Source organism: Dreissena polymorpha, chromosome 1 (genome assembly GCF_020536995.1).
Source record: "Dreissena polymorpha isolate Duluth1 chromosome 1, UMN_Dpol_1.0, whole genome shotgun sequence".
NCBI lineage: Eukaryota > Metazoa > Mollusca > Bivalvia > Myida > Dreissenidae > Dreissena > Dreissena polymorpha.
In genome coordinates this window covers 87,048,936-87,075,962 of record NC_068355.1, presented here as the reverse complement: position 1 = coordinate 87,075,962, position 27,027 = coordinate 87,048,936, and the positions used below count along the sequence as shown (strand labels likewise).

At 34.8% G+C, this 27,027-nt stretch overlaps 1 protein-coding gene across 1 annotated transcript in view; it reads left to right on the top strand.

Annotated features, from left to right (window-relative positions):
* LOC127839138 (uncharacterized) overlaps positions 1–26,957 on the top strand; it is a 36,748-nt gene extending 9,791 nt beyond the window's left edge. The window contains exons 7-18 of the mRNA XM_052367341.1: positions 2,629–2,702; positions 3,095–3,265; positions 5,794–6,005; positions 9,321–9,418; positions 9,734–9,853; positions 11,938–12,046; positions 12,537–12,680; positions 14,793–14,916; positions 19,975–20,690; positions 21,122–21,405; positions 22,174–22,302; positions 24,445–26,957. Of these exons, the coding sequence (XP_052223301.1) occupies positions 2,629–2,702; positions 3,095–3,265; positions 5,794–6,005; positions 9,321–9,418; positions 9,734–9,853; positions 11,938–12,046; positions 12,537–12,680; positions 14,793–14,916; positions 19,975–20,690; positions 21,122–21,405; positions 22,174–22,302; positions 24,445–24,540 (2,277 nt within the window). The 3' untranslated portion in view covers positions 24,541–26,957. The remainder of the gene's footprint in view (positions 1–2,628; positions 2,703–3,094; positions 3,266–5,793; positions 6,006–9,320; positions 9,419–9,733; positions 9,854–11,937; positions 12,047–12,536; positions 12,681–14,792; positions 14,917–19,974; positions 20,691–21,121; positions 21,406–22,173; positions 22,303–24,444) is intronic.
* The last annotated feature ends 70 nt before the right edge of the window (positions 26,958–27,027 follow it).

The window sequence follows — 27,027 nt, the reverse complement described above, 5'->3', positions numbered from 1 at the left end:
TGAATCGATACGGACTAATCATTTGTATAGATTGTTATCGTTTATCTGAAGAAAGTAATATATACGTCTTATTCTGAGAAAACTGGGCTTAATTCATGTGCGTAAAGTATTCCTTTTATTATGTCCAACAGGCTAATCAGGGACGACACTTTCCGCTTTAATGGTATGTTTAGTTTCAAGGAAGTCCCTCCTTACCCAAAATCAAGTTAAGGCGGAAAGTGTCGTCCCTGATTAGCCTGTGAGGACTGCACAGGCTAATCTTAGACGACACTTTACGCACATGTATTATGCCCAGTTTTATCAGAACAAGACACACATATATATATATGTATATAATCAGTTTTTATCTTATATGTAGATATATAATGCATTTTTGATTTGTTTAATTTCCTTTGTTTATACTTATGGTATTTCATAAGAGTTTGTTTTTTCCTTTTGGGAAGTAATTATGCTACTCCCTTCAAAGAAGTTGGGATATATTATTTTGCACCTGTCCGTCGGTAGGCCGGTAGGATGGTCGGATAATCGGTTTGCATCCAAATGATTTCTTGAGAATACTTTTACTTGTAATCATTCAAGTAAGCATGAAGATTAATTTGGTAAAGATGAGGACGTCTATCGATTGTGATGACAATAGTTCAATCGCAATAATATAGGAGTAAACAAAACAATAAAACTCTAATAGGATTAATTATAAATTGCCATCAACAACCGCTATTTTTTTGAAGGCAAGTTACCAATGCCAACAGTATACAGGTAAATGCATAGAATACAACACAAAAAAAAAATGATTAAGCTTTTGCCTCGGAACGGTCAATTGAAAGAATTAGGTGCGTAAACATGTAAAAAGGCGCGCCTAACCTAACACATAGCCCAGAATTAGCCTCACAGCATGGTTATTCAAATTAAAAAAATCAATAAGAATTTCAATTTGAGTAAACGTTTTGCTACCACTGTGCTGTCATTAAGGCTCGATTGGTAATTGTCGGCTCGGGTACTACTTAAATGTACCCCGGATCTCTTAAGCAAACGTAAATGTATATTTGCCACCTAATTGATATATTTCGGTTCTCCCATAAATATAGGCGTTTAACTATAAACATTTTATTATCTTTGACAAGAGGTCAATTGTTCCAAGAGTGTGTATCAGTCGAGTGGCTTGTGTGATGACGTATCATGGCTTGTGCTATTTCTCGACTGATACACTTGGAACAATTTACTAGCGTAATATTACTTTTATTATATACAACAACTAACGAAAACAGTTAACAATTGTATTTTTTGCTTTGACAAAACTTACTAAACAATGACTTAAACAGTACGCCATATTTTTTAAGACGCGTTGAATACAGTTTATGTATATTACCGTGTAAACATTCGAACCGGAAAAACACAGGTTTTCAACACGCTTACCTTAATGACATCGTAAATCCAATGTTTATAACAATTAAGTTGACAACTTTAATCCAATGTTTATAACAAAAATGTCGAAACGATATGCACTTCCACTTCTATGCTCCCATGTCGTTATCGAAACTTAGTTTAAACCACACTATTTTATTGTATTCCTTTCGAAATGTACATGTATGCATGATAAACACACATTCCGAAATACGTTTTGCATTCGCTCGATGTTTTAAACAAATAGTTTACTGTTAAAAACACCACGTCCGAAATGTCCTTAAATTCCAGAGAGTTTAAATAAAACTATTGTTTTTCGTCACAGAAATGTCGTCACAAGATGTACTACGTAATATATTTTGTAATATAAAATAGGGGTTTCCTATTTTCTGTGCGCGTAATGGGACGTCATTAAATGGGTCGAAGAAAGTAGTCCGGCTAGTATGGTAATACGGAATCGGAAACAGCGAGTAGCATAATACGGGATTCATTTCAACGATTAATACAACCTGTATTTTGTTAAAAGCATTAACCAGGTATATAATAAACAAATATTATAAACATTTATATGATGTTCCATATCTGTCTTTGGCTTTTGTTTTATTTTGCTGATATGTTTTTGTCTTAAATTCTTAAAAACGGTAATACATATGAAAAACGAACATTTTTGTTTCCATGGCAACCATGAGTATTTATGATTTATAATACTGCAATTATTCATGTTTTTAGAAATCAAATATGTTCATCTACATACCCGAATAATGGAGTTATTATCAACGCAAACTGATCAGCGTAACATGTACTGATACTTATTGCATTAAAACGTCATTTCATTGAAAACGGCGCTATTTGGCGTTTATGCCATGAAACACAAAAAAACGACATAATTTCGTCATTTGAAGGAAATTTGATGCTAAAATTTCAGCTTTTGATTTGTCAGATGTAGCACTTTCATAATATATGCTTCACTTAAAAACTAAACCTGTGACCAGATGGGTCAAAATCTCGTTCCCTGCCACAAATGTGTTTGACATAAATTTTTTCGTTGTTTACAATTCATGCGAATGGCTTAAATATCGATGAGGAATGAAAACCATATTAAATTTCGTTTTTGTCAAGAAACAAACAAACAAAAAAACGAACAAAAATCATCAATTTAGCCTTCGTTGCATGTTTATTTCATTTGGTCTGCATTATTGTTGAAGTAAGACTGTGTTCTTACTGCAGGAAAAGATTGCATCACGCTTGATGCATTTTGGAATCGTCCCTTTACTGGCGTATCACGATGACCATTTAAATCGGTAATTTCCTTAATTACAACTAATTTGAACATATGTTTATCTGACTTTGAAATTGTTTTTAATGATCATGATATTGGTCCTTTGGTGTACAACTATTAAAACAATTGCAAACGGCAAAAATGACACAGAACGTATGTCAGCATATTTTATTTTGCAAACCGCATTAATAGGAAGATTAATATAAACAATACACATAAAAGTATATGTATATGGTACGTTTTTTTATATGTTTAAAAAAGTAACATAGCTGGTTATCCTTTGTTTGAATAAATTACGAAAAAAACGTTTTAATTTCATGGTTGTTTAAATACCATGGCAGACTTTTCAACTTTGATTAATGTCTTAACGATTATTTGAGCATCGTGGTATTTGTTAATTTTTGTCTTTTGCAGGAGGTATTATTTTGTATCGCCTTATCTTGAGAATGGAGACCTGTATATAGCGATTGCCGCGGACAGAGTTTGTACAGAGAAAGATATTCACCTTCTTTGTCCAACCAGGATAAAAATCATGTATCAGATTGCATGTGCTATAGACTTTATGCACACCGGAAATAAATTCAGGTTGGCGTTTTCTAAACACATTACATACATATTTGAATTAATACATGACTGAACCGCTATCATAACTAGCCCACTAGCGGTTTGACAAAACGGACTGTATGTCCATGTTAAAGAGACCCAATTGTCTTGGTAAGCTTTGTCTCCAGGGGCATAAACACAATTGCTGTGTATATAATTTCTTGTCGATGCTACGAAACAAATATTAAAACAACGGGCTTTTCGGTTTCAGAGTTTCTCTTTTTTTATGCTCCCGCAATTATTTGGGGTGGGGAGCATATAGTCGCCGATTCGTCTATCCGCCCGTGTGTCCGTCCGTGCACAATTTTTGTCCGGGCTATTTCTCAGCAATTAATGACCAGATTTCAATTACACTTTATGGGAAGATTCACTACCAAAAGGAGATGTGCATATTATCAGCCGGTTCTGGTCGGATAATATTGCACAGAGTTATTGCCCTTTGAAATTTACCATTAACTGTACATATAGTGCAGTTCTTGTCCGGGCTATTTCTCAGCAACTAATGACCGGAATTCAATGAAACTCTATGGAAAGCTTCTCTACCAAGAGGTCATGTGCATATTATCAGCCGATTCTCGTCGGATGCTTTTTCACAGACTTATGGCCCTTTGAAATTTTCCATTAATTGTTTATATAGTGCAATTCTTGTCCAGGCGATTTCTCAGCAACTAATGACTGGAATTCAATGAAATTTTATGTGAAGCTTCACTACCAAAAGGAGATGTGTATATTATCAGCCGGTTATCGTCGGATGATTTTTCACAGAGTTATGGCCCTTTGAAATTTTCCTTTGTACATATTGTGCAATTCTTGTCCGAGCAATTTCTCAGCAACTTATTACGGGAATTCAATGGAATTTTATGGGAAGCTTAACTACCAACAGGAGATGTGCATATTATCAGCCGGTTATGGTCGGGTTATTTTTCACAGAGTTATGGCCCTTTGAATTTTTCTATAAGCTGTACATATAGTGCAATTCTTGTCCGGGCTATTTCTCCCCAACTACTAACTGGAATTCAATGAAGCTTTATGGGAAGCTTAACTACCTTGAAGAGATGCGCATGGTATTTGTGGGTTCTGGTTAGATGGTTTATTTAGAGAGTTATGGCCCTTTGAATTTTTTAAGTTGCTAAACCATCCATCGTATGAATTTGTCCAACGTTATGCCCCTCAAGACGTTTCCTTTTATCTGAATATATAGTGCAATATTGTGCCAAAAAAAACCTTTGGGGATATTCACCCGTCTCCGACGGTTTCTTGTTTCCAATATCAGTCAACATAAATGTGGTGATCCACGATTATGGGACTTTGGACCAAAAGAACATAATTGGAACAAGTGTCAGTACAGGACCTTTATATGATCTCACGTACCAACTATGTTAGACATGGGCTTGACAGTGAAAGTAAATCTGTTTGCTGCCAGGGGGCCTCATTTAAACAAGTTTTAAAAGGACCTCTCGATTATGTCTATTTATATATTTATCAACTGTGATTACTTTGAGCTGTGCGGTGTCATAATAGTAGATTGTTTAACAAGTTTTGCGTTTTTAAGTCTTCTATTTTACAACTAGTGCCCCTATATGGCGAGATCATTTTCGGCCCAGGGGCATAATTTGAAGAATCTTGTAAGATTAAAGCTTCGAAGAAAATATGAACGCCTTGGGTCTTGTTGTTTCAGACAAAACTATTTAAAAACACATTTATCTTTAAAAAAAAAACATATGTACAAATGATGATCTCCGAGGCGAGGGTAGTTCTTACCTCAGGCGAATAATTTCAACAAACTGAATTCACGACCACAAATCGCTATTGCATGCCAATCAATAAACATCTTGGCTATGTAGTTTCATTGAATATTTTTTTGAAATTGTATGTTAAAAACCTCATGTTTTGCGCCGTGACCAAATTAATCAATTAACATTAACCATTTGAACAGTTTTCATAGAGGAACATCACTCTGAACATATATGTTGAATTTCGTCAAATTTGTAAAGTGGGTTTGAGATTTCATATTATTAGAACGCTGACGTTCGTACTGACGTACGACGCATATACAAACGGTGTGACTGTTTGCGTACATTACGTTCGAAGGGTTCGATAATGTGGGACGGACTACTTCTTTAGTGACTTGATTCATCTTTTTATATACAGTTCTTTGGCGAAAAACTAACTCAGGTGCAACGGAAGAGCCCTGTCAGTTTTTCTTTCTCTTGCAAGATTCGGCGAAAAAAAATTCTTAAAGTGTTCAATATTTTTAAGAGTACACAGGTTAGCACTTGACAAACCTGGAAAAGAATTAAAATGAGAACAGTCATATTGCAGTCTCACATATGTGAATTAATAATCAGAGTGAACTTTTGTATTGTAAACAAATTGTGTGTAATAACTGAACTTAAGTTTTTGCGTTCAACCATAAACATTAGAAGTTGAATATGAATGTTTCAAGCGGTTTAATTCTCATGAATCTTTTTATACATTTGTATTATAAATATATGTATTTTGTTTTAAAGGAGAACAGTGTTGCATATGGATATTAAGTCCAAAAATATTGTCCTTGATAACTACTTCAACGCAAGATTGATTGACTTTGGACTCTCAAGAGAATATAAAGAAGATGATGATACTGCGATTATTACGTCCAAAGAAGGAACTCCAGGATACTTGCCAAACGGTCAACACAATATTCTGACAAAAAACAATGATTATCATAACTTTGGAGTAGGTAAGTATTCACTGTCGCAAAAAACAAAGAGTGTGCCCCTCTTTTAAGAATTGGGCGCATTGCCTTTTATGTAGCAATCGTTTGGTCGGTTTTTTGGTCAATCGGACCTTGGACATTTTCCTGTCTTCAAGATATCTAGAGAACGCTTTGATTTATAACCAAACACACAGGACTATTAGCTATCTGGGACTTAAGAAAGATGCAAATCGATTTTTAGGTAAAAGGGCTTATTAAGTTAATTTGTTTTCGCAAGTTAACTTATATATAGTTTAACTTAAGAAAATGAAAATTGGTACGGTGGTTAGTCCCGAGAAAATGAAGACGCGGATTGATTTTGAGGTAACCATATCAAAGATCAATGTAAAACGGCCTTGTGACAGGGAATTTTTATTGGCAGTATTTTAAGAACAGTTTTACCTGCGATAATGCACAGATGTAGGGTGAAAACCTTTGATGAAAATAAGTCGCATCTTTAGTTTAAAATCACCAGGTCAATGTCATAGGCGCTCGATGTCAATGACAATGTTTTATTTTTTATTTATTTATTTGTTTTTTTTTTCCAGTTACCCGTTGTTTATTATAATGCATACACATACTAAATTAATAAAAATCTTCCGACAAAACTTCTTAAAAAAAAAAAGATAATTCGACTATGTACATAGATATTGACAAGGTAAATCACTCGCCATTTTCTAAAGCAACGGAAGTGCGTCATTATGCATAATTAAATCGCTGTCACCCCGCTCGCTTATTGAAAAGCGTGCACAGACCTGGAACCTCGCTCTTTCTCTATCTTCTTTCAGTTTCAACAGAAACTATTGTTTCACTCAATTAACGGGACAATCAACAGAAGATATTGTAAATTGCATACGCATGAATCCTTCCTTACCAATTGTTTAACTTGATTTCGTCTGCCATGGCGATTTCCAGAAAAAAAATCAGCACGTCAAAAATCAAATCTGGCGCTCATAATTTTTAGTGGCTGTTATTGTGTATAAAGAGCGAGGTTCCCGGCCTGCGCGCGCATTTCAATAAGCGAGCGACTTAATTATGCATAATGACGCACATCCGTTGCTTTAGAAAATGGCGAGTGATTTACCTTATCAATATCTATACATACATAGTCGAACTATCTTTTTTTAAGAAGACGTTTTGTCGGAAGATTTTTATTAATTTAGTATGTGTATGCATTATTATAAACAACGGGTAACTAAAAAATTAATAAATAAATTTGAAAAAAAACAACATTGTCATTGACATCGAGCGCCTATGGTCAATGTCACGTGAGTTTAAACATGTTTGATCAAATTAGTTTCTACATGTTATTTCAAGAATACTATGCCCTCGGTTCCTCTATATTTGTCTGTTGTCGTTTGCTTCAGAAAACTAATGACGAAAACTAATTTGAGGTCAATACGCTAAAGTTAAGGGGCACAATAAAATGTTACAAGTTATACGTTCTCACACAATAGCTTAAGAATGCCTCTCAAATGCTCCTGCTATAGCAGGAGTGGTTAAATTGGTAGAAAGTACGATGATTATTAAAATTGGTGTGATCCGGTGGTCAAAAATCGAGGTCACGAGGGGGCTTTTATTTTAAAATTGGTTTCTGTACAATATCTATAGAATACTTATTATCATAAAAATAAGTATGCTGGTAAATCTTAACACAGAATTACCTATATAATTTTAAATTGTGCTTTGACCTATAATGATGCAGGTTAGTATTAAGTGGATAGTTGTGTCAATTGGAAGATGTCAATAGATTTCGAAGTCACAAAGTCAAAGGTCAAGGTCACATTGTTTGCTTAAAGAAATTCGTTAAGGCACTATATTGAGTAAAGATTGGAAATACGATCATACGACCATATGCATTGGTATAGTTCTTTCATAGGAGAAAAATAATATACAATCTCAAGGTCTCATGGAGATTTAACATTTCGTGTTGGTACTATAATTTGAGGACGAGTTGACATGTGGGGAAATGAAAGAGCATTTAGGTTTGATGTCAACAGGTAAAATGTGAATGAAAAATGAAGGTTTATCAAATAAACAGTGAATATATTCAGTTACTCTAGCATGCTAGAAACCTTATCATATAGTGTGTTCTTTGACTTATGCCAGGGAACCAATTCCCCCAAAACAACCAATGTTGAAACAACTAATCTTTTTGATAAATTGATAAGTATTGCCTTTCTTGGAATATATAGATAGATACGCTTCATATAAATAATACGTCAGCATTTCTCGTAGAACTCACAAATTATGTACATACGAGTTAACATCGTGTGTATAGAAAGTGTATACGCAATTTAAGTACAAGTGAGTAAACGACAGATTTTGATAAAATTAAAATTAGACGTTATACTTACGCTGACCGCCTCTGAAGACTGAAAATAGGAGACATTGCTGATATTCACGTGGAATAGAAATACTGCATCCACACAGCACAAATAAAACTGTTGTAAAAATCACATATACGCAAAATATACCTTCATCTGCAACATCAGAAGATGAATTGTATTATTAAATACAGTCGAGGCATCGGTTTTCTGATCTAGAGGCTACTTTGGCGTACGCAAATATACATTGCTCAGTCGTACCAAAACACTCCTATGGATTTTTAGGGCAACAGGTAAACGTATAAGATCACACGAGTGTTTAAATGAAACGTGCTTCCACACAATATATAAAGTCTTGACAAAGGATGGACGCCTATGACTTTCAAACGCAGAGATCAAAGGTCAAGGTCAAAAGGACGACGTCTGCAAGTCATAGCTGAGAGTAAATGACCTTCTAACAGGAGAACTAATTATTATAGATCTTATGTTTAAGTAATATTAACAGAATAACTATAAACCTGCTACATATTCATTTGCAATAGTTCGTCTTATTTTTTTCAAACTTGTTTCGAGCTTAACCATGGAAATTAAATTATATTTGTTCAAGTATCGAACAAAACATGCTTGCTACATATTTTTGTTCACTTGTTTTGTGCGTTTGTAATGATATACATTAATCAGAATCTTTTAAGTGAATATCTTTATATACATTATGCTTAGTAATGTGTAACACCGCGTTGTTGTTAGCTAGTTAAACAAAACGACTATAAGAATGCCGCATCACTACTATCGATATTCATTTTGATCCCCTGCACTTATGGCTGGAAGTATGTTTGACGGATGAAAACAACATACCTCTCCTTCCCTGACACGTATGTTAACATAAATAAATACATGTACGTTAATAAACTACCTGTATTTGTTAAATCGATAATGATAATAATTGTGAAGTCTAAATATTCTTAAATTTCAGTTGTGCTCGAGTTGATTACTGGTCTTGATGCGTCTTCAAAAGTGGAGGGGCTTGAACTTCGGCAATGGCATACAAGCCTGATTGTACAAAGACAACAGGTAAATCATAAAGAAAATGTTTATACTAGCAATGTCATGTCCTCCCTTATTGGATAATCAAGTCACATTGAGTAATATTGACAATCTTAGAAAATCTTTATATCTTTATTCAAATTAACACATATGTGATCGTTTAAAGTTATTTGACAAATCAACCTTGTATCATTGTGTCATTTGCTCACAAATGTATCGCTAAAGCATTTGCGTTTGTAATATGTTTGTGTGATAGTATATGATAAGTCTTTAATATATGTTTAAATTAGTAACGACATATTTATTTATTTATCTTTGTTTTGTTTAAAAAAAACACTTCAGGTCTCAGTTTGGAATAATAATGCAGTTGTAAATAAAGTAGCTGAAATAGCAGCTAAGTGTGTTGCAAGCGTAACAACACAGTCTTCAATCAACTCAGAAGACATCAGGAATGAGTTAAAGGTAAGGGAGAAATGAATCCGTGTCCAACAACAGCATGTTAGCAAACAATAGCATCTATATCATGTGTACGCTATGAATGTAAATAGTATGTATTATTAATACAATGTCATTATTTAGCAAAAGTTATGTTGAAGGTAACAGTAATTATAGTCTAAGAATACTTACGAATATTTTTCGTAGTTATTATATAAGGATTATTGTTTCAGTTATTTATTACTTTAACTTATGTTGGTTGTTGGTTGAGTCATATATTCCTGATAATAACCTCGCGCATCGACTTAAATGGGAAATATACATGTCATACGAAGGTACTTTAAGACAATCACCATCCAAAAAGGAAGCATTATCAATGCCAAAATAAAAATCGTCACGTTCGAGAACACATACATGCAAGTTTTCTTAGAGGCATATGTCAACTGTAAATCTGTGCACTTTTGAATTGTGCTATAAATATGATTTACAGGCTTGCATCCGGATTAAATACTGACCGATTCAAGCTATCATTTGTAGTCTTATAATTAGACATGGTTTAGCAAAAACATGTACATTGGATACATACAACACTATTATATGATATGATAAAAATAGACGTACAATAACGATATTCCTAGACGTTTGATTCCAGTCAGGTTGAAAAAGGCGTGTGATATTATTGCGTTTTACTGGACGAACAAATAGCACAAAATATGATTTTATTTTTATAGTTTGGAGCAATATTGAATTTTTAAGCTTTACTATTCGTCGGATCGTTCGAGCTTTACAACTCATATATTACCCGTTAGCGACTATCTAATGGTATGGTTAATGCTAACGTGCATCATCTCTCGTTCACTATATCTACTAAAGGTATTGAAAAGAAACTTCACGCATGAGTTTGGGACCATTCAGTTTGGTCACTGACCAAATTCCATGAAGATAACCGAAAATTAAGCACAATTTTGCCTCTTTTATACTAAGAAATGTCGGGTTCAGTTGTGCGGGAAAGTTGAAAAACATGTGACAATTTCATGCAGCACGTACACATCTCTGTAACTACAACATATCTGTTATTGAATATGCACACATATTCTCGGAATGATCATGCGAAGTGAGCGACGAGGACCCATAGCTCTAACTTGCAATTTTAAAAGAATTATGTCCTATTTGTACTTTTCATATTTAGGGAAAAAGAATAAACATTTTTTGCGAAAACTAATGCGAAAACTTGTCTTAGGGCAATAACACCAGTTAGGATGGGCGCATTGTGCTGAAATTGTGTTTGTATGAAGTTTTCATGTGATTGGGTGATGATTTGCATTTTGGTCATTGTAGTCAAAGTTACATCTTTCTAGAATTATAGAAGAAGAGTTTCCAATCGATAATTTTAGCTTGGATGAAAGTAATAAGCTGTAAGAATATTTGTGTAGATTGATCTACCTTATTTATAAGCCATTTTGTTATCCAACTTAAAAGCTCATCTGTTTAAACGGCCTAACTTAAGTGTGCTTTACTTACAGAACTTTTTTAAGGGCAGACAGTATGCATATACATAACTATAATTAACATCCCAATTTTGAATAAAGTTAGTTTGAAGCGAAAAAGAATATGTTCATACCATTTGCGCTTTACAAACGTTTTGTTTGCTTGAAAGCTTAGAAGAAGATTGTTGTAGGATCATTGCAGTTGGGGTCGGTTCCGACAAGGCTGTTGTTCATAAATATATTAATTGTTTCCACTAAATAGCTTAAATTCGAAGTGACGTTTTGTATTGTTAGTCTGTTTGTATGTAGCTTTATGCATGCTGTGTTACTTAAATTCCAAAACATGTTTTTCTATATTTTCGAAGTGAATGTACATGAATTCTTATAACCATTATTTCATAACAATAATTGTTATTGAAATGTTATGAAAAACTTTGTTTGTTTTTATTGTTATATTTTTAAGGCTTGTCGAATCTGTAGCAATATGGGATACTTACTTTTATTTTTTCAATTGTAATGATATAAATATATTTTCAAACAAGGTTTGCATTTTTATTATATGAAATCAGATTGAGGTTTTCCTCAGTTTCATCGAGGCCATGCAATTTTAATTTGCTTCTTTAGACCATATGCAGAAAACAATCAACTCCGGAATGGGATTCAGCTATGAAAACGGAAACCGTGGACAGAGATATTCGATGCGAAATATGTTTGGTCAATGAAGTAATGAAAGGTATACCGTTTGCCGAAATGTTTGTTACCAAACACGTTTGTATGAAAGATGGTTCGTGCATATGGAAACAACTCGCACTTATGTTTGTTATTTATTATTTTATAGTTACGATTTAAGAACATATGAATTTATAAAAAAAACTCGAACTGATATATTTTGAGAAGACCATCGAAGGTCTGAAAGAAATACTAAATTTAATTTAATGTTCATACATTAACTATAGAAATAATTCTGAACACAATATTAAAAAGGCATATTGCTATAATGTTATGTATGTTTACAGAAGAATGAGTTAAAAGAAAAATGATAAAGTCATTATTCTCCAATCAGAAATGATTGCCATTAAACATGAATCCAATATTCTCAGACAGTTGTTTTCCCTAAAATCTGGCTTGGTAAGACAATAGCACTTGGTAAGACAATAGCAAACTAGTTAAAGTCAACTAGTTTCATGTTATTGGAATTTACGGCATCTTAACTTTTATTTCAGTCGGATTTGATGGTCATGAAAATAATTCACCGGTACAAGCAGCATGTACAAGACGGATCCGCATTTGTTGCTCCTGTATGAGGAATTCATATATCAATCCAGTCAAGTGTTATACATGCGGAGAAACAATTCAGCCTTTCATAAGTAAGACTGTTTGTTCAATGTACATAAGCATACTCAATCATTAACATTAAAGCTTATTTATTTGTGTTTTAATCTTCACTACATAGTTTTGTTTTCTGTACTTAATGATGCAAAGGAAAGGTATGTGTATCAAACGAATCCGCATAATTTATATATAGTCTCGAGATTGTTCACCTTGTTGACCTTCGGTGTATATTTTGAAAAAAAAAACTAGAGCAACACATCAGCACAAATTGTATCTGAGTACAGATTAAAATATTCAGATAAAACGACATCTTTCTGCAGTTTAAAGTTATTTATATTTTAAATGTGATGAATGTTGACTTTCTAGCAAATTCATTTAATAGATACGCAGATGATGAATATGATATTCTTTGATTTCATACCTAGTAATGTTTGGTGTATATTATGATAGTGTTTAACTTCTGTAAAAAAAAAAGACTACGCATGGTTTGATTTGGCGTTTCCAACAAGAATAATTCTTAACCAACTGACAAGTCATCATTCAATAAAATATATTCCAATAAGTTTAAGACTGTCAACTTACAAACACTAAGTTTTAAAAGCCATAATTGGAGCTTTCGTCCGTGTACTACGGACTTCATCTGCACAATGATTTCTACTGTTGGGATACGTTAACACCGCTAATTGTCTGGGTGAGCGATGTTAAGGTACGAACCCAGGTGTGCGAGAGTTGGTAGCGGCCCCCGTCCTTATTTAGCGTCGGTCTTAGTGCACGAATGTAAATAGCCTCCTTGACCCCTCCCTAAAACCAAGATGGTTCACGGTCCAGGATCCTGACGTTCTTTATTGTGATTGTTTGGCCCGGTTTACAGTCATGTATATGCTTTGAGACCTGAGATGATGTTGAACTCGGTCTCCTGTGTTCCATCAATCGTGCTTTCAGATTTCTTTTAGTTTCACCAATATAGTCCATTGAACACTGTTCCTTTGGATGGCCATCACATTTTATATAGTAAGTCCGCAGATGTCTTTCTTGTCTGGATACGCTGATGTCTCTCTTGCTCTCTGTACCGGACATGGGTTTGCTGGCCTATTCCCTTCCTTTCTGCAGTGTCCATTCCGGATAGTGGCACTTCTTCAAGGCATGGCTGACATGCTGCATTTCATTATTCAGGTCCTGTTCTTCTGAAATTATTGATTGAGCTTTGCGAAAAAAGAGGTCTAACTACAGACAGTTTGTGTTCATTCGGATGGTGGAAGTTGAAATCTAGATATTGGTCTGTTTGTGTCGGTTTGATAGTGATTTTTAAGCTGCCGTCCGGTTTTCTGGTTGTATTTGTGTCAAGGAAAGCTAGTGAGCCGTTCTTTTTTATTTTTCCATTGTGAACTTTATGTCAGGGTCATTGGAGTTGATGTGCTATGTGAACTCCTCGACATGTTCAACCTTCTTGTGTGGGTGTCTTCCGCGTAGCCGAACCACCAGCCTAGTGGGCGTTGAGCTGTGCGGAGAGTCTGCTCCTCAAAATGCCCCATGTAAAGGCTGCACACTATCGGCGAGACAGAGAACCTATAGCGGGTCCAAGTGTATCTGTTGATAGAAATTACCATCAAACACAAATATGTGCAATTCAGGCACTCTGCTAGCAGCCTGGTGATCTGTTGTGGAAACATAGTGGTTCTAGTGGTCAGCTCCGGGGCCCGAGTAGTTTATTATGGATAACATCCAAGGCTATATCTAATGGGGCACTGGTGAAAAGTGCACATACGTCATACGATATTAACACTTCATCCTCCTCACTCTGTTTGTTTTTTATTAGTGCTTTGAAATGTTTGGAGTTCTTTACGGAGTGTTCTGTTTACCAGACCATCGAAGACAGTACCGTTGATAGGTATTTGGCACTTTTGTAGGAAAGAGATCCCACACTGCTGTCTATTGGTCTTAATGGCATGTTTGCTTTATGTATTTCAATACTTAATGTGTGTACTTTGACAGTCTAAAACTTGGATTGCCATGGAAACCACAGTCAAACTTTCATCGAAAGTTCAATAAAATATCTTAATATTTCTTATATGTTGAATGACAACACTTTATTTTAACAATTGAAGCAATGCTATAAAACAAATTTAATTTCAACTCGAATATTCTAGATGCCAACTGGGGAGCCATACTGGTTGCTGGGTATGATGAAAACTTCGGAAATGTTTTCCAAAAAGACATCAATCAATTTAAGGAAGTGATAACATCGAAAGTACTGCCAGCAATGTGTATCAAGTAGGTGCTTTTGTTGATATTATTCACATAATGAACTATTATTAATTCGATAATGCATAGTTAAATATATTCTCGTGTGCATCTACGGTGCACATGTACTACCCGTTAGGCTCGTTCAAGGTGAATTCGATTGTTATACAGCATCGTCATTATTTAGAGTCCTCGACTAGATCGATTCAGCTGGAATTGAATTATAATCTTTGATCAACACATGAAGAATGAAAATCATTTAACACAATCCAAGTTATGAGGTGTGATCTTTTCTAACAAGATACTATCCGGTATTGAGTTATCATGTGACACCTCTACCTTTGTCTTAGATACAGTTTAAGCTATACGCTTATTGGCCGTATGGTATTTGTTTTATTGTATATATATTGCTTAATTGTCACCTTGGCACTGCTATCTACACAGTGAGGGACTCGCCCTTTCCCCTCCTCTAGCCACACAGTAGCCACATCAACTCCGGACGATTAATAAGTACACAAAACAGAAGCACCGACATTCCACAATGTCCTTCAATCTGAAATGACGTTTCATTACGCTGTGAACGAAGCAGATACTCACGAGCAACACATGCGTTTAATGCCGATTTGGAATATACTGAGATTTTCTAATTTTATGTCATCGATTTGGGCGTGTAAATAAAACATTCCAAATATTTTTTTAAAGCGATATGTGCAATATAACTTAAACAAATCTAAACATTTGAATGGTTGATAAAGCAATCTAGAAAAATAGTTCAAAACTTGTGGTATCAGAAATCAACGACATAAGTGCAATTATTTCTCTCCTGATAGAGCATCTGGAATTTCGTTGTTTGCTACATTATACTATAACAAATAATGTTCACTTGTACGGAAGAAAAATTCATTCACAATCAAAAGTTGGGTCAAGAGTGTTAAACTGGTTTTGCTAAATTATTGTATAATAGCCGTAAACGGGAACATGAACTGTTGTATCGAAATCATTAGAGATATAGCTTAATTAAATATTTCATGGTGGTCAACCATCGCTTCACACGGCGGTGAAATTGTGGATACCAATTTACCGAATATAATGTAGACAAATTATCATCATTGATCACGTCTAACCAGAATTTGAGTTTTACATGAGAAAAATCGCCATCATGCGAAAGATAAAACCAACGCTTTTGTAAAGATATTTTATATATGATTCTATAGACTTCTTTTCTTATGTTGATGTATTTTAAACTAGAAGTGGCGCGGCAGAGTCCGACGCCTATCCCCAAGCCGCATCGATGTTATATTAAAAGGCAATTTTTGGTGGGCAATGCCCATGTTGGTGGGGCCCCGGGATGGGTAATGTGAACATGGATGGTCGAGATAGACCGTGTTGTCATAAAAGATGTTCAGTTTTAATTTGAAGGCAATTGGTGAATAAATGAAGAAGTTATATTAAAATAATTTTTAGCTCATCTATTTTTTGAAAAAAAATTATGAGCTATTGTCATCACCTTGGCGTCGGCGTTGGCGTTGGCGTTGGCGTTGGCGTCGGCGTCCGGTTAAGTTTTGCGTTTAGGTCCACTTTTCTCAGAAAGTATCAATGCTATTGCATTCAAACTTGGTACACTTACTTACTATCATGAGGGGGACTGGGCAGGCAAAGTTAGATAACTCTGGCGTGCATTTTGACAGAATTATGTGCCCTTTTTATACTTAAAAAATTGAAAATTTTGGTTAAGTTTTGCGTTTAGTTCCACTTTTCTCAGTAAGTATCAATGCTATTGCATTCAAACTTGGTACACTTACTTACTATCATGAGGGGACTGGGCAGGCAAATTTAGATAACTCTGGCATGCATTTTGACAGAATTATGTGCCCTTTTTATACTTAGAAAATTGACAATTTTGGTTAAGTTTTGTGTTTAGGTCCATTTTATTCCTTAAGCATTAAAGCTATTGCTTTCATACTTGCAACACTTACTAACTATCATAAGGGAACTGTGCTGGCAAAGTAATGTAACTCTGACTGGCATTTTGACAGAATTATGTGCCCTTTTTATACTTAGAAAATTGAAAATTTGATTAAGTTTTGTGTTTAGGTCCACTTTATTCCTACAGTATCAAAGCTATTGCTTTCATACTTGCAAGATTTATGAACTATCATAAGGGGACCGTGCAGGCAAAGTTATGTAACTCTGACTGGCATTTGAACGGAATTATGGGCCCTTTATACTTAGAAAATTGAAAATTTGGTTAAGATTTATGTTTTGGTCCACTTTACCCCTAAAGTATCATAGATATTGCTTTCATACTTGGAACACTCACAAACTATCATAAGGGTACAGTAAAAGGACAAGTTGCATAACTCTGGTTGTCATTGTTACGGAATTATGGCCCTTTTTTGACTTAGTAACTTTTCATATATGGTTAAATTTTGTGTTTCGATCCACTTTACTTCTTAAGTATCAAGGCTATTGCTTTCAAACTTCAAATACTTACATGCTATCATGAGGTTACTGTACCTGGCAACTTTAATTTTACTTTGACCTTTGAATGACCTTGACTCTCAAGGTCAAATTATTAAATTTTGCTAAAATTGCCATAACTTCTTTATTTATGATTAGATTTGATTGATACTTTGATGAAACTACTCTTACCTGACATACCACAATAGACTCCACCCAAACCATCCCCCGTGCCCTCCCCTCCCCCCTCCCCCCCTCCCCCCCCCCCCCTATTTTTTTTTTTTTTTTTTTTTTAAGATCATCTCACAAATGACCACCACACCCTCACACTATACCCCCCCACCCCCCCCCCCACCCCACCCCCCCCCCCAATTTTTTTTTTTTTTTTTTTTTTTTTTTAAGATCATCTCACAAATTACCACCACACCCTCACACTATACACCCCCCCCCATTTTTTTTTTAAAAATGGTTATGTTTGAAATACCGTCCAACCATCGCACCCAAAACCCCCCCCCGCCATCGCCCCCCCCAACCCCCCCCCCCCCTGATTTTTTTTTTTTTTTTTTTTTTTTTCGCTTTTTTGGAAGATAATGTAATAAATGTCCACAACCCCACACTATACACCCCTCTTCACTCCACTCCTCCCTCCTTTGTGATTGAAAATGAGAGTCCCTTCACCTTTAAAAAGAAAATAGATGAGCGGTCTGCACCCGCAAGGCGGTGCTCTTGTTTTGGTTGGGCGTGGTCTAAGTGGGCGGGGCGCCCCAGGGTTGGTAATTGGGCCATGCATTGTTGAGATTGACCGAATTGTCATAAGAGAAGTTCAGTTTCAATTTGAAGTAAATCGGGGTAGAAATGAAGAAGTTAATTCAAAATAACCTAAAAAAGAGTGAAAATCTCTGATCCGGCCCCATCCCAACCCCCATAACTTTTGACCCAGGGTTAAAATAAAAATTCCAAATAGTGCACTATCGCACATATGCTCAAAGCTACCATGTGTTTTAGTTTCAAGGTTCTAGTGATTATAATAGTGTAGGAGGAGATAGTGGCCTGGACGAACGGACGGACAGACGGCGGAGATAACCACATAATCCCCCAGTTCCAATTCGGAGCTTGTGGATAATTAATGACAAATAAGAATCAAAGTACTGACAGTTCTGTGTGGCGATGCTTTTGAAGAGGATGGATATAAAAGCAATAATTAAAGTTGATGTATACCACCACACGGAACGAAAATGTTTGGTACGAAAAAAAAATTAAGTACGAAAATAATTGGGTACGAAAATATTTGGGTACGAAAAAAATATAAAAAATGGGTACGAAAAAAAATTTGGGAACGAACAAAATTGGATGCGAACAAATTTGTGTATGAAAAAGAATAAGGGTACACACAAACATTGGGTACAAACAAACATTCGGGAACCAAAAAAAAATGGGTACGAAAAAAATTGGGTACGAAAACTGCTGGGTATGAAAAAAAAAATGGTGTACCGGGTAATAAGGGGATTTGGGTACGAAATAAACATTGGGTATGAAAAAAATGGGTACGCAACCTTTTGGGTACGAACAAAAAGGGTTACGGAGAAGTAGTACCCGTGGACCTCTCGATAAATTTGAAAGAGTTACCTTTATCAATGGCCCTGGGGTGTGTAATGTGGACATGGATGGTCGAGATAGACCGTGTTGTCATAAGAGATGTTCAGTATTATTTTGAAGTCAATTGGTGAATAAATGAAGAAGTGATGTTAAAACAAAATTGTGGGTGGGCGTGGTCGGCCACTATCTGCTCCTAGTCTATTAGCACTATAACCTTGAAACTTACACACATGGTAGCTATGAGCACATTTGCGACGATGCACCATTTGGAATTTTGATCTGACCCCTGCATCACAAGTTATTATCATGGGCGTCGCACGTTGTTAGTAAAATGATTTTTTTACCCATTTTACCCATTGATTTACCCATAACTTTTGACCCAGGGGTCAGATAAAAATTCCAAATAGTTCCCCGTCGAACATATGCTCATAGCTAACATGTATGAACGTTTTAAGGTTCTAGAGCTAATAGTGTTGGAGGAGATAGTGGCCAGGACAGCGGAGATCAATACAATATCCCCACGCTTTTAAAAATGTGGGGATAACAAATCAGTTTACTCACTTCTCATGCTTCGGTAGACTTTTGGACATTTTTAAACACTGTTGTAGATTTCAAATTCAAGATTGACAGTCATATTTCCGAATTGCTGAACAAAGCGTGCTTCCTGTTTATATCGTACATTTCTGTAATCACCTTCCATCGTTAATTGTTCTGAGTGAGTTATGCGTTGAAAACATTAAATTGTAAAGCCGCTGAATACCACATTTGTTTTTCTTTACTTGTCATGAAACGATGAACAAATATTCTTCTTATAATTTCAGCTAAGTTAAAATACGTTCATAAGATGACATATATATATATGAATTCAACGAAACCAAATATTGATGCTCTAGAACGCACATATGTTGTCCTGTCATTATGAACCTTTCGCAGAGCATTGGATTAGTTTTTACATCGCATATATATTTGTAACTAATTACTATTGACTATCATTAAGTAACGGTATTTCCATGTGCATACTTTATATTTCAGTCCACAAAATGTCATAACTCTGGCTGAAGACATGAAGGGCATTAAAGCTGATGAAAAACTTGATCAGGCATTTGATATTCTTTCCGGAACGAATATTCAAACATTGCTGTTTGTGTACTCTGGACACCACGATGATGAAAGTGGCTTTCAACTTGGTCCGAATGTGAATTACAATTTGGATAAAGTAAGCTTGAGACTCAACAAATGGAACGAAGAAAACCCGAACTTTGGAAAAGTGATTGCATTTCTGGACTGCTGTTTTCCTAAAAAAATGAATCTGAATAGTTCCCTTAAGCTTATTCAGTTCAATGCTACCTCTCCAACAACGCCTGCAGATTTGGAAACAAAAGAGGGCAGTCCATTTTTAAATTACGTTATTCAGGCATTCACTGCAAGAGCAAATGGTAAAGTCTGTAAAATAAAGGAATGTGAATGTCACGAGCGCATCCTGGGCAACTTTATTACTCTTCACGATTTGTGGAACTATCTTAACGAACATATTCAACTGCAGAGAGAAACAAGTTTAAAAGAGCCGTATATGAGTGCAGCAAACATTGAATTGCGAGACACACTCCTAGCCTACAATTACGATTTTGAAGTGAAGTTTGAATTCACAATTAAGTGGCTTGAGACGGCAGAACGGAAAAAATATGTGCGTCCGATGGAATTCAACGAATTTGAAAGACTAAAATTGATTCTTGCTAAAGACATCTTAAGTGAGTTTGTTTTTCTGCTTTACATACGTTTGTATTGTTTTGCACTGAGAGGATTTATATGTTTGTATTAAACACCGTGAAATTCCAAACGAATCAACTACATTTGTTTACGGAGAGAACTCTTTCCATAACCACGAGGTCCTTTATTTATTTTCGGGCATTATTTGTATCAACAATCTCTCTCCTGTTAACATTTTTCACCATTCCTATATTTAATAGTGTTAGGTACTATTGAGTTTGTAATACCTGAACGTGTAAAAGAGCTTAGCAAACTGTTAAAATAACATGTAAAATGCTTAGCAAATTGTAACAAAAAAGTTTCCGTTTTTGTTCACAACAATATAGATTATTATGGTTTAAATGCAATGCAGAAAGTATCTCAATTATCATTGAGCAACCTTTTGAAATGTTATTGCTCTTTTTTGTTTCAGGACACGTGTATAATATCAATCTCAATCTAGAGGACTGCAGTGAACTGTCTAAATTTGCCGAAATCATCAGTTTAGAAATAAACACTGGACCAAGGACCGCACATGTCAAAGAGATTGACAACATCGAACTTCTTTTGTTATATTGGAACTCTAAACGTCAGTTGCGATGTCTTGCCCGTCTGCTACCCAGCGTAAACGTGGATAAACCAGTTGGGCGGTGCTTCAAAAAAGTTCCTGACATACTAGCTGTACACCGGGATATTCTTCAGAAGTGCAATATAACGGTAATTATACAACATAAAAAGATATTTTTGTGTGGCAAGGGTGTACTGGAATCATCCTGTCGGTTGATTAGGTGAATTTTCTATCGAAAACTAGTATCTCATTTTTGCCTATCTTTACAATTCGTATAGAAGTGTTTTTCATCGAAGTAGATATGCAACGCATAATTTTCGTGTATGGCGCAATATTCTTCGCAGGGTTATGTGCCCTTGAACTTAGGCAATCTTTTTATACATCATAGTAGTTATAATTTTTTTGTCGCGAACTTGTATCTCAGTTGTATGCGTTTTAGCACGAAACTCTCTAGATAGGTGTTTATATTATATAGAAATGCAACACTGTTTTTTTATAAGGCTAATCCAGGATACTTATATTGATGTACATAATCAGGAATTTTTCTGTCTTAAACTGTTTTCTGCATATCAAAATGAAAATAAAAAATAAATCTTGTTCATACCTATTGCAGAAGAAAAAAACATTGTTTGTGTCTGACACGCTATGTTTGTTATGCAAATGTTTGTACGTTTCAAATTAGGCAATTAATTTCATTAATCAACGTGAAGCTTTTTGCCTTTGTATATTATCAATGGAATGAGCGATCGACCGCATGTGTTTTTGTTCGCGAAATCATACACACTCTTTTATTGGAATACTTTATTATATTTAATTAATATGTTGGTATTTTTGTTCATATGCTTTAAGTGTGATTTAATTATTTGTCTTCGATCTTGCATTTGATATGTGCGAAGAAATTATTTTTTATTTTAAAGGAACATCAGTTGACACTTCCTAACCTTCGGCTATATAAGCAATGCCTGGAAAAGAAAAATAAGACTACAAAACAATATGATGAGTATATGTTTGTTGTGGACATGATAATTAATCAAGCAGCAACAAAGGTAAATGGTTTTCTTTCAATAATGCTCTCTTTAATATCGAACATGTTACGGAATTGTTGATCTCCTTGCATTGCCGTCGGCTCGTTTGTTTTTGATTTTGTAAAGCAAAGTATTTCTGTATTTTAAAGTATTTCTTTATTAACCAGGTTTTCCGAAGGAAAAAACTGGTTATTAGATTGGCGAATGCGGGCGGGCTGGCTGGCTGGCTGGCGGGCTGGTGGGCGGGCGGAACAAGCTTGTCCGGGCCATAACTATGTCGTTCATTGTCAGATTTTAAAATCATTTGGCACATTTGTTCACCATCATTGGACGGTGTGTCGCGCGAAATAATTACGTCGATATCTCCAAGGTCAAGGTCACACTTTGAGTTCAAAGGTCAAAAATGGCCATAAATGAGCTTGTCCTGGCCATAACTATGTCATTCATTGTGAGATTTTAAAATCATTTGGCACATTTGTTTACCATCATGGGTCGGTGTGTCGCGCGAAAGAATCACGTCAATATCTCCAATGTCAAGGTCGCCACGACTAAAAATAGATTTTTTTTTAAAACAAACTTACAAAGGGGGTTTATTTTGTTTGTTCATTTCAAAAGTTCAGTTTGAGTTTTCTCCCTTTATCAGATTTTTTTTTCACAATGAAAACCTGGTTTTGTGACAATTTTGTCCCTTGTTTCAAATACATCATGAATTGATGTATGTTTTGCAATACTGCTCCAGCAGCTGGAGTTTCACTTCTTGGACAGTATAAGGCTCAAAATATATTTTATGTTTGCTTCACCTGGACATAACATTTTTAAAGTGAGCTTTTTGAATTGCATTTCGTTTGTCGTTCTGTGTGCGTCGTACGGCGTCAACATTTGCCTTCTGAACACTATAGAAGCCTAATTTATATCCCAATCTTCATGGAACTTTGCCAAAGATTTGTCTAAAAAATAAATCGACCTAGTTTAAAGCTGGGTCACGTTGTGTCAACCACTTGTCCAATAGGTCAAATTTAAGAAAAAACGCTGGTTTACGCTATAAAGGTCACATGTATTGCACACTCTTCTAGAAACTTGGTCGGAACATTTATCCTTATAATTTCTTGGTCGAGTTGGAAACTGGGTAACATGTGGTCACAAACTAGGTCACTAGGTAACATTAAAGAAAAAAATCGTTTTCTCACTCTAGAATCCACAAGTTTTGCCCTGCCTTCGTGAAACTATCGGGCCATTGGTATTTATTAAATTTCTGCTGAAGTCGACACTGGGTCATGTGGGGACAAATTAACTGGGTCATAAGGTCAAATTAAAGTCAAATTGTGAACACTATAGGCCATATTTATTGCCAATAGCTCGTGAAACTTGCTCAAATCATGATTTTCGAATGATAGCTCGGCCAAATTTAAAACTGGGATACTTTGGTTAAAATAACAAAGTTACTATATCGAATCCAATTAATAATAGCTTGTTAACACTATAGATACCACATATTAAGTCCAATCTTCATGAACAACTGTCATGAATAATAAGTTTGCAACAAGGCAACATAGAGATCACAATCAAGGTCTTAATGTCATATTACATAATTAACAGGTGAACTCTTTAGAGTTTAGAGACCAGATTTAAAACTGTTCGTGAAATTCGGCCAGAGTCCCAATTATATCTCGGCCATGTTAATGGGCCATATGAGGTCAACAACTTAAGTTATAAGGTAAACTTAAGGAAAACGCTTGTTAACAAGTGAAGTTAACTATTTGCGCTATATGCTTGACACTTTCTCTGAAAATTTGTTTTATTCTACTACGAATGAGATATGGTTTCCTTTCAATTTAAAGTAATGTGCACCATGAGGCGAGGAAGTTTTCCTTATGACTAAATAAAACATCGTTTGAACACTCAAGGTCTAAAATCTTTTCTCCATTCCTTGAGAAATTAGGTTTGAACAATTACAAATTATATTTATTTGGGCTTACTTCTAAAATGTTTCTGATTTTGTTAAAAACATTGATGTCAAGTGTAAGGGTCGTATTCTCCGAAAGTCTGCTTTTACATTTTGTGGATACTACCTCTATTTAAAACAGTAAAACTTATTGTGGTTTCAGGTGAGCGCATTAGGGCCTTTAGCCCTCTTGTTTTATCAATATGCTTTGTGTTTTAAAGCTTCAACAGACACGTTTGAGAATTTCCTTCTTTGATCTGTCAACGGACTACACACTGGTCCACATGAACCTAGTAAAGACCACTGACGTTCAGTAAGTTGCATCATGGTAGAAGATACTTTGATACTACGTTCGGTTATTGACTCGAGTTATGAGCTGAATATACATAAAATTGATGCAAATGTGAAATTTGAATTTATTTTAAGGGTTCTTTGTTTTAATTGAAGAGAAAACATGTTGACAGAGTACGTTTACAAATATATGATCAAACGTTTGATAAATTTTGACATGAACTTTGCAATATCTCAAAATTAGCTTAGATCGGGTTATATCAAATGTATATAGGGAAAATAATCGAAATAATAAAACAAATATGTGTTCATTAGTAATTCGTTACGTTAACATGTATCTTGGTGTAGAGGATAATGCTTTTTTTTAAATATGTTATTTTCCATTAGTTTATTCACTTGTTTCTAAGTTTTATGTATGAGTATGTGTGATTGTATCCCCTATCGATAAGTCTGCATTATTATCTCGCTACCTTGCAACAATATTATTGTGCGTTTAACAGACGTAAAGGAAAATGATATCTTTTAGATGTTTCACTCATTTTATTTTACCATTGCGAACGAAGTGTCTGCGGTGATTTACCGGAATCTCCAGTTGGTCGGTTGATTGATCGGTTGGTTTGTAATATGTGAACTTTGTATCGTAAATATATAATATGTCTGTTATGTCCAAGATGTAATGTTAGTTGTATATGTATTTTCCCTTAAATTTAGGTAAATTTAGGATACTTGTATCATAGTACATAGGCATTTTTTATCGAAAATGTGCCTTTCAGTTTTATGTTAATCAAAATGATATTGTTGTTCATACTATGAAAAACTGCAAGACGTTATTTTTCCTTACGATGTTCGTTGCAGAGTTTTTTTCCTTGCACTTTAAAAAAATTGTGAATACTTGCACTCTAGTGCTAATATGTACTTTGTATCACGAACTTCTCCCTCCGTTTTCAACATATAAACATAAAACCTTATTGATATCTTGTGTTTATTGTGTTTAGTGTAAAACGTTATTTTTGTGTATATCACTGTTTTATTCTTAGAGTTCTTTGTCCGCGAAATAAGGCTAAATTAGTATACTTACATCATTGAACACGTGTACTTTGTGTCGCGAACAGTTGTCTGTGTATCAACACGGAAGTTAATTAGAATGTAATTTTACATTTTTGTACGCACTTGAACTGTGGCACATTGTAGATACTTACATTATTGTACAACCGTACTATGTGTTTCAAACATTTGTATCAAAAAGAAACTAAACAGGATTGATGTTTTTTATGTATTAATGTGCAACACGAGCTTCTTTGAAAAGTAAATCCTACATGATCGTTCATGCTAATTGTGCGTGTTTTTTTATTTAAAATGTTATTTAGCTATAAATTTAACGAAATCAGCTGATTATTCAAAGGCTCAAGATATACTTGTTTATATTTTAAAACGTATTGGTATTGAACTTAGAATATTTAATTACATATTGTTCACAACTCAGACTTTACTGCTTATTATGCTTTTAATGTATTGTATTGAATTATACTTTGTATATTTAGTCTACGCATATTCAGCTGGAGGAAAAGCCTTTTTGCATATGTTCTTCTTGCCAAAAAATGAAATAAAAAGTTTTATTTATTTGTAAACGAAACAGGATTATTATTAAGTGAGATCTGAGCTTTTAAAATATCGTGTGCTACGTCTATTTTTTTTTTTAGTTGATAAGTTCAGTTTTATGTGTAGACATGCTTGAACATTTCTAAAAAAATATTATCTGTTAAAAGATCTCCCCTTGCGAAAAAAAAACATACGGGTCTGCATATCAATGTTTTAACTTGAACACTATTATATGAGTACGATTTATCAAAATAGTTTTGTATGGCGTTGTTTTTCGAATTATGGATTTTCGTTCTGTTGTGTGCTTATGGTCGAGAAGACGATGGTCATGTTTTTCAAAATAAATCACTTATTACTACGTTATTGGACCTTTATCATATAATTAATTCAGTTTTTGAGACGGAACGGTACAGGAGGGGTAGGTGTCCCGTTAAACCGGATTTAAACTACAACCGTTTATAATAAGCCGTTTCAAAGCCGTTTCAAAGCGAAATTCTCTCCTGCTGTTGAAACTGGAGTTTCACCTTGAGCTTATTACATACACATTCGGTTCTATATATGATGCTGGGTTGCTGTTGGAAGGAGGCACATTGATTTATAGGTCGGGAATATGTTTCAAAACCCCAAACATGAAAAGTCCTAAAAGTCGTATATTTACGGATGAACACCGCATGTTACCCTGAAAATTACTATTCATACTTCGATACCATAATTTTTCTAATGAATCAAGCACTTGCTTATTATAATAAATACCCAATTTCAGTATTTATAAATCCACATTTGACTATAGCCCACTGACATTGCTGGACGCAACTTGAATATCAGAATAAATATAGTTCAAATATATATGTGTTTATATTTCATATTGAATAACGGAATAGCGTATTAAGATTAAATAAATGACCATTCATTTT